Consider the following 9545-nt stretch of genomic DNA (forward strand, 5'->3'; position numbering starts at 1 on the left):
AACTTTGATTGCAACTAATAATAATAATAATAATTTATAGATATTAAATGGGTACTTCATATCATTTAAATATTTAAAAATATCATATAGTATGTTTTTAGTATGTGGCTATTACGAATGGTTTTTTTTTGGTATATAATGCAAAACTGCACCATACCACCAATTCTAAATTTTTACAAAATAAAAAACAACACCATCAACTATTTGTTAGTTTTAGTTTTCTGATTTTTTTTTTTTTACTTATGATTCTCACCATCGGTATTTGTTTAATTAAATACAATCTCTTATTAAGATCTATGAAATCCAACATAAAGAGGTATATTAGGGTTCTTTTTTCATTTAAATTATTGTGAGGGGTTGTTTGGGAATGATGCAGATGCAAGAATGATCTAGAGGCTCTGTATCAATCTGTATCTAAATGATAAATTGATGTTTGGTTAGGCATCTAAATATTTGCCTCTTAATGATAACAATGACTATTTCCAATTAATTATAATTCTCTTTTAAGCAATTTGTGTCATGTCATTGAAACAATTCAAAATTTAAGAACACAAATGTTTCACTATATATATAAGCTCAATGACATACAAATAACAAACACAATAAACATAAAATAGAAACCATAAAAATCATAAAAACTTTGATGCCTAAACTACAACTTCAAGAGGTTTTGGGCTTCTTGACTAACAAGACCAGACATTTGACGTTTTGCACAGAGAGATTGCTCACACTCCCAAGAAATGCCTGTCAATTTCAATGCAATTTTCATAATTCATAAACATAGATAATCATCTATAATCGTTAATAGAAACACTGACATCTTAGTGAAACGGTATCCATGGATGCCTAACACCACCATGTGCCATTTGTGCCATCTCTAATATTAATCACAACAAAAATCTACCCGATTTCAACAACAAAATTAAACATCAAGAACATTTTTAGATTTTCAAGCAAACACAAACACATATTTTCATATTTTCAGCACAAACACATAATTTTAGATTTTTAAGCAAACACAAACACATTTGTTACTTTTCAGATTTTAAATACAAATAGAGAAGCAAGAACAAAGTAGAGAAAATTCATTTCCACAAACCATAAAAAAAATCGAGGAGCAAGAACACATATCAAACACCAATTTCATACAAATTCAGCATAACAGGTTTTAGGGCCTGAAATAATCGACCAAAAAGATAGGACCTGAAAAAATGACCAAAAAGACTAGAGCAGAAAACTTAGCATTGAACAGGGAAGCGACGAGGGGTGAGGCGAAGAAGGCGGATGTGTAGTGGCGAAGGTGGAGTGGCGCTGCCGGAGGCTGGCAAAGGGAAGGTGTAGTCGCTCGAGAAGAAGGAGAAAAAAAAAGTGGCCGCCGTGTTTTTATGTTAGGGCAAGGGTAGTGTGCAGAACTTTTTCATCCAGATTCCTCCTTATGTATTACAGATCCAAATCATTTTTGCAACATTTGACCGATTAAGAGGGTAAAAACCATTCAACCAAACGTTGAACAACCCAGAACCAGCCTCTTAATGGAATATTAAGAGGCAAAATAAATAGCCCCTAAGTTTGTCACTTTCAACAACAAAAGCATTACTCAGTCTCATACAAATATGGCAAGGGAGATGTATAGTTGGTAGCCCCTTTGGTAAGGTTGGAAAATTACAATCATAGAAAATCTTTATATATATATATATATATATATATATATATATATATATATAGGGTAAAGTGAATATACCTAACAACCTTATATAAGCTTAGGTACCTAACCACATCATACTATGTAATTTTGTATCATATTTGCATTGTAATCACCCAAAGTGATTAAAATTCAACCTCATAACTTGATTGCTTCCAAAATCTTTGGATTTTCACAATTATCTTCCTTCAAATGACGTCTTTCTATCGGAAACCCCCTGGTGGGCTTCATATACTACCGTTACAAATCAAATTGTGTAGGAAGAATATAATGGTGAATATCTGAAAATTTTGGAAGTAAATCAAGTTAAGGATTGAAGTTTAAGAACCTTAGACGATTGCAATGAAAATATAATGCAAAACAATGTAGTATAATGTGGTTAGGTACCTAAGTTTATATAAAGTTGTTAGGTATATATATATATATATATATATATATATATATATATATATATATATATATATATATATATATATATATATATATATATATATATATATATATATATATATATATGAACATGTATAAAGATCCCTAATTCGGAAAACACAACAAATTAATCTGTGAAAAGAGGTGAGCGGCATCCATAAAACATGTATAAATACATTAGTAGAAATAGATATCCGAAGAAAATATTTAGTGGATAGGAAGAAAAAGTAACTACAAGCACAAACAAAGTGAATGTACTAGATCCTAGACTATATCATCACTAATCCAATATTTTAGTTATAAGCCTCTCCACTCTTTAATATGAGGTAGTCTAATTTATATATCAAAATCAAAAATATTTTAATTGATTCCATGTAAAATTTAGTATCCACATAAGGCTAATCCGAGTGGGAGGACTAACTCACGCGTCTTGCTGATGTGTCCGGCCTAATGACGTGTGAACACCGCCCCTAAAGCCGGTGGTTTGAGCGTGGTATGAATGGAAGGATGGACGAAGACGACGAATAAGAAAGCAGCGGCAGCAACGATCACATATTTGACATTTTTTTCGTTTTTCCTTTGTATCCATCAAAGTAAAAAAAAAAAAAAAAAAAAAAAAAAAAAAAAAAGTAATGTACCTGTTTTCCAGAAATCCGGTGAAGAAGACAACCAAAATGTAAACAGGTGGACATTATATTTGTTTTAATTGAGGTTACGAATTTGGTCTCTAATATTCTATCATTTAATGTTATTATATCCTTTCATTTTTATTTGAATTAACTTAAGCCCTTAACTATAGATAACTATGTTTATTTAATTTTAGAAATTAATAATATGTTTATTTGAATTTTTAATTAGTAAAATGATTACTTAAGTTTATAATTATGTTTTTTTATTTAATCTATTGTTTTAATATATATATATATATATATATATATATATATATATATATATATATATATATATATATATATATATATATATATATATATATATATATATATATATATATATATATATATATATAATTTAGAATGATAAACATTTTCAATATCTAATAAGTTGGTGATGGATTGATGGTAAAAGCCCCGATGTCAATACTTTTTCGATGGATAAATACCCAAAATTGCATTGAGCTTTGTCCTAAACTTAGCTATTAGGACTATATGGTCAACATACACCATGATACCTCTTTGTGGGCCTATCAATGAATATTAACAACTAAATAACTATGAAAAAGGTTATATATAGTTAAGTAAATTTGAATTTATCTTAAAAGTCTAGTTTATCTACCACTATTTTTCTTTTTCAAATTTGTTTATATATCCAAATCAAATCCAAACCGACTTTCTAAAATATTATAAAACTAATTATTACAACTTCATATCATTATAAAAAACACATCCAACCATAATTGTACTTCTATAAACAAAATACCATTGACAAAAAATTTTACCAAAAAAATGATGTCTTTGTCTTTGTGTGGGTTCTTGTTTGTCTTGATAACCATTAACATAGAGAATCTCTCTTCAATGCTTCACACTTTTATTCTTCTTTCTTTAATATAATCCAATTCGTCTCTCTTTCTTTTACCTATCTCAAGGGACCATCTTTCTCTCTCTCTTCCACACACCTCCCAACTAATTCACTTAATTTAATCCATACACACACCACCTACATTATATTACATACATGTTCGTACCCACTCTATTTGATTCCATGAAATATATATTCTCTCCTCCATTTAGAAGCAAACAAGTTCATAGCTTTTTCCAACTTTCCCTCCCTTTTAGTTCCTTGATTTCTGTGTTGTGTGTCGCTATTAACTCAAGATCTATCTCAAATGGGTGTTTCCCAAATCGATTCACAACACCCACTTCCCGTTTCGTCATCTTTAGCCACAATCACCGCTTCCACCACCGCTAATTTTGAAGACGATGACGGAATTTACCGCTACAATGACGACGGCGACCGGAAATTCAAGAACTTTCTTCACAAAATGATTTGGGATTTTGGGTTTGTTTGTTTTTTCCCAACAGTTTCGAAGAAGAAAGATGAAATGAAGAAGAAAATGGCGAACAATTTGGAGCATAACAAGGCATGGCTTCTTGCTGAGTCCGGTGGGTGTGTTGCTGAGTTAGCAAATGCCGAACCTCACTCGGTTCACTCGTCGTTCAGATTCAGTCTCTGTTCGCAAGTCGAGCTTGAATCTATGAGCGTCAATTCGTCATCTGCTACAGTTTTAATGGTGAATTTGGACAATGGGTTAATGGAACCAAAATCCCAAGAACTTAAGTGGAGACGAATTGAATCTTTAGAGAGAAGTATTTCACCTGTTGCACATACCTTAGTTAGATTCAGCTATGGCGAAATCCTTTCAGCCACTCGCAATTTCTCTAAAGGTAATTTCCCTAATTAGTAGACTTTTCAAACTCGACACCTTTGACTATTGACCAAATTTCAACAATTTCAACTCGAAAACTGTTGTAAATCACTAAATCCATATCGTTTTTCATTTCTTACAAAAACCCATTTCAATTTCGCATTTGAAACCCACTAGGTTTAATCGTAGAGTCTTATTTCTTTCAAATTTGGATCTAATTTGAACTAATTTGAATTGGGTTAGGGAGGGTTTTGGGAAGAGGTGCATTGAGCTACGTGTTCAAGGGCAGAATTGGAATTTTGAGGACAACTGTAGCAATCAAGAAACTAGACAAAGAAGATAAAGAAGCTCCAAAGGCGTTTTGTAGAGAACTTATGATCGCAAGTTCTCTTCATAACCCATTTATCGTTCCCCTCGTGGGTTTTTGCATCGATCCTGAAGAGGGTTTGTTTCTAATTTACAAATACGTTTCGGGTGGAAGCTTAGAACGATATCTTCGAGGTATAAATTCTTCAACCTTTGTAGTTCTTCTTGAATCTTGAATCGCGAAGGTTGGATTTTTACTAAATTACGAAAATACCCTTTTTGTAGAAACGAGAAAGGGTAAAAATGGCGGATCGAAACTTCCATGGTCGGTTAGGTATAAAGTTGCTAGAGGAGTTGCGGAGGCTGTGAGGTATTTGCATAATGGAACTGAAAGATGTGTTGTTCATAGAGATATCAAGCCTTCGAACATCCTTCTTTCTTCAAGAAAATCACCTAAGGTGAGGGAGTAATTTGATTTAATGATTTATCATATGGATACGATTATATTTAAATGTTTAGGTATATTTTTTATTATGTTGACGAAGAGGGTATTTAGGTCTTTTTCCTAAATGGGAGATCGACAATGAGTCCCAGTCCCACCTTTTTTGAGTGGGACAAATAGCTGCAACTTTTGTCCTATTTTTTTTTAGTATTTTTTTTTCAACGGGACAAAAGCTATATATGTTTTGTCCCATTGATATAGTCTTTGTCTCACCTTTTGGTGTGGAAGACTCGGAGGTGGGACAAAAAGCTTTAAGGTTTGTACTGTTTGATGTCAGTACAAATCTTGTCCCAGTTGTTCCACTTATCTTTGTGAGACAAAAAACTGTACTTTTTTTCCTATAAATTTGAGTCTGAGCTTCAGTCTAATGCATGTCAACGCCCAAATATCCTGTGTGGCCTTACAGTTTACTTGGTATTGCAGTTATGTGATTTCGGATTAGCTACGTGGACGTCTGCGCCCTCGGTTCCTTTTCTTTGCAAAACCGTGAAAGGGACATTCGGGTAAGTTCTTTTATCAAGATTTTGATAAAATTTTGCAAAATTGTTACTTTTAGTCGATTAAAATGACAAAAATTGTTTTTTTTATAGGTATTTGGCTCCCGAATATTTTCAACACGGGAAAGTTTCTGATAAAACCGATGTTTATGCATTTGGAGTTGTTCTTTTGGAGTTGATAACGGGTCGTAAGCCGATTGAATCAAGAAGAGGAGTTGGAGAAGAGAACTTGGTTTTGTGGGTGAGTCATTGGCTCATTGCTAATAATTTCATTGTTATTTATTAATAATTTAGATTTTGTTTGATTTATTTATTTTTTGGCATATAATTCTCATTATTTTCACCTAAAAGATTCTTTCTAGGGTCAAATGCAAGAAAATAGCAACAACCTCCATTTATTTTTTTCTATTATAACAATTAATAGAGAAACTTATAAAATATACTTTAAATTTTGTAGGCGAAACCACTAATACAACAAGGATCCATAGAGAAACTACTCGATCCACGTGTCGAATTCACTCAAAAAAACATGGGCCAAATAACCCGAATGATAGAAGCAGCAGACGCATGTATAAACAATGAAGAATCAAAAAGACCAAATATTGACACAATCATATCTATCTTGAATGGAATCGAAGCAAATTTACCAAAAAGGACAAAACCCGGAAATAGTTTATCAGAAGGGCTCCCTCAAATTCGACAAACAAAGAATGAAATGAAGTCTCATTTAGCTTTGGCAATGCTTGGTGTTTCAGAGTTGGAAGATAGCCATGATCATTTATATTGTCGTTGATGGAAATATCGCTTTTTTGTTTGATTATAACCCAAGAGTACAGAAATTGAAGATTTTAAAAAGGATGAATGAGAGAGTTTGTATATAGATCTTGTAGTTGGAAAAAGAAAAGAAAAAAAAAACTAATTTATATGTTTGCAAATGGAGATTATCATGGTCATATCATCATATGCCTTTATTTGAGAGGCTTGTTATGACATGGTTTTTTCTTTGTTATTTTGTTGGGAAAAATTAATATGTTTGTTTGAATAATATCTTATCGATTAAGTTAAAGTTTTGGTTCATGTATCCAATGGAGAAGTTCATTTGACATATGCATATATTAATTTTGAAGGATTGTTTATCAAGGAATAAGGATAGATCTGTCAATAAAATATTGTTTAGTTTGCTAAATTGAAAATGATAATAAAAATATATATAATTATATATTATTCTAGTATGTAATTATGTATGTACGTTATTTTGCTATAAGATACAAGCTATCATTGTTTTTAGATTATTGATTATAGTTTTGGAAAACTATTGTTTTAGGTATATTGTAACGTTCAAGTAAAAGGTGTACTTTATATCATAAATATAGATAGTCATGTTATTTTAGTTTTTCTAAATTAAATACTTGAATTATTTGATTTTGAATGCTAATAAATAATATTAGGTGTTGTAAAAAGATATATCATCAAATATATTTTTTTGAATGGTAAGCCTAACATATTTTTAAATTAATTCTTAATTCAACCTCTATTTTAGAAAAAAACTTAAACAAGTTTTTAAGGAGAAAGACAACACCAGAGTTATAAGCCATTTGCTATCAAATAATTATTTGAATAGGTACTTTTACCTAAATGTTTATTATCGATATAGAACTAGATAGCACTTCACCAACTTGACCAACTGACCACATTTATTAGAGATAATAGATAATGCTTCTTGTATATTAAAATGTTCATCGATTTTTGTGGATCCATATTTAATAATAATAATATTTATAAAAAAAAATGCTTCGTTGACATATTAGCTTAAATGTTTAATGTTTAAAAGCTCCATTATTTTTGTTTATTTTTGTATAATATGTGTTTAATTTTGTGTAAGAAGATTGTTTTTTATTTTATACAATTCAATGGAATCAAAACTTTGGTTTATATAAGATTATAAAATATATATGAATATGTAATTGCTTTTATAAACTTGTTGAAGCACTAACCAATTCAAATGATAAGATAATATATATTTACGTAAACACAAATGAATTAGATCCGTATAAGATAAAAAAAAAAGACCAAGACTTAAATGTCTTTCATTATCATCCTAATTTATATACTATTTTTTCAAATTCTCAAATCTTTACAAAATGAAAAAGAAAACCACCAGCTTGTTTCCAATTTATACGTATTTTTTCAAAAAGAAAAAAAAAATCTTTTACTTTTATTTCTTATTATCTTTTGCTTTTTTCTAAAATATACATCAATAATAATATTTCTTTTCTCTGAATCGAGCATTAAACTCATGAGCAGGCTCCTGTTCGACCGGTTCATGTGGCCATGCACATGCGCCGACTAAATTTAAGAAATGCAGCGGCTTAGGTGGTGATCATGGAGATCACGTGCAACATGGGATGCGAATTTCTGAGGTGGATTTCATATTTACATTATTACATAGTGAAAGCTCTTCCATAATATTAGGTGATCAAGGTCTAATCTAATAATAATCTTATATATCTTGTAGCATAAACGTGAAACACCAAAGAATTATCTTTTATAAACACTATCAATTATTTTATTTTGCATCACACATTGGCACATTCGTATGAGATAGCCAACTTTTTTTAAAATGTTTTTTCATGTTCTCTTTTCATGTGAGTGATGAATCTATATAATTGATCACAAATTCACATCGATCTTTCCCTATTTTTTCCTTTATACGCCTTTTAATATTTATTTGGATAAAATTCTTACATCTTATTAATAAACGATAAATAGCAGAAAATAATAAAAGTTTTTTAAATTTGATCAAGTCCTAACAAAATTTACCTCAACATTTCTCAAGTTCATGAAAGCTAACGACAAGCAATCACCAAATAAGAAGATCGAGAATCGAATGCAATGTACACGTTTTTCTTAAATAGTTGCATTAGAAATATTCCAAGTTTTGAGTCACAACTGTATCAAAACATATCTAAGAAAAACTGTATCAACTCCCAGGACAAAAACTGAAGCCGTGGTGTGTGCGATGCCATCATCCCGAGCTCTTCCCTTTGCTTGCGGAAGTACCTGAAACCAAAACTGAAACTGTAAGCACGAAGCTTAGTGAGCTCCCCCAAACTACCACATACCATGCAATAACATATAAAGCACATACTGGGGCCTTGCCCCCTCCATCGGACCGAAGTCCGAAGCTGACTGACTGGGACCTTGTCCCCTCCATCGGACCGAAGTCCGAAGCTGACTGACTGGGACCTTGTCCCCTCCATCGGACCGAAGTCCGAAGCTAGCTGACTGGGACCTTGTCCCCTCCATCGGACCGAAGTCCGAAGCTGACTGTCTGGGACCTTGTCCCCTCCATCGGACCGAAGTCCGAAGCTAACTGACTGGGACCTTGTCCCCTACATCGGACCAGAGTCCGAAGCTAACTGACTGAACATAACATAGCATAACATGTCAACTAGCATAAACACATACATCCTGTCTGAGCCACGGAGGCGTCAAACATACTAACTACTGTATTGGACCGAAGTCCTGAAACTACTACTAACTGAACGGGCCGGCATTGTGGCCTTAAACCCGTTCCTACTGGAAGGAAACTCACCTCGTGAACCGGCTGCTGTGTGTATGGCTCTGGAAACTAACTGTTGCTGCTCCGGTATCTCCTCGGCTACAAATCCATAACACACTCAATCAAATGCTAATCACTGCACTGGGGTAAAATGACTCTTTTAC

At 32.2% G+C, this 9545-nt stretch overlaps 1 protein-coding gene and 1 long non-coding RNA gene across 2 annotated transcripts; one reads left to right on the plus strand and one right to left on the minus strand.

Moving 5' to 3' along the window:
• Positions 1–541: 541 nt before the first annotated feature.
• On the minus strand, positions 542–1626 carry LOC111902383 (uncharacterized). The gene is made up of 2 exons (XR_002853763.3): positions 819–1626; positions 542–744 (listed from the first exon to the last, which is right to left on the minus strand). It is a non-coding gene; the product is annotated as an uncharacterized LOC111902383 (long non-coding RNA).
• Positions 1627–3691: 2065 nt separating this feature from the next.
• LOC111902384 (probable serine/threonine-protein kinase PBL7) lies at positions 3692–6924 on the plus strand. Its single transcript, XM_023898224.3, has 6 exons — positions 3692–4533; positions 4758–5015; positions 5106–5278; positions 5746–5825; positions 5913–6060; positions 6277–6924. The coding sequence occupies exons 1-6, from the start codon at positions 3975–3977 to the stop codon at positions 6610–6612; spliced, it is 1554 nt and encodes a 517-aa protein (XP_023753992.1). The 5' UTR covers positions 3692–3974; the 3' UTR covers positions 6613–6924.
• Positions 6925–9545: the final 2621 nt, after the last annotated feature.

This window comes from Lactuca sativa, chromosome 3, assembly GCF_002870075.4.
Source record: "Lactuca sativa cultivar Salinas chromosome 3, Lsat_Salinas_v11, whole genome shotgun sequence".
Classification (NCBI taxonomy): Eukaryota; Viridiplantae; Streptophyta; class Magnoliopsida; order Asterales; family Asteraceae; genus Lactuca; species Lactuca sativa.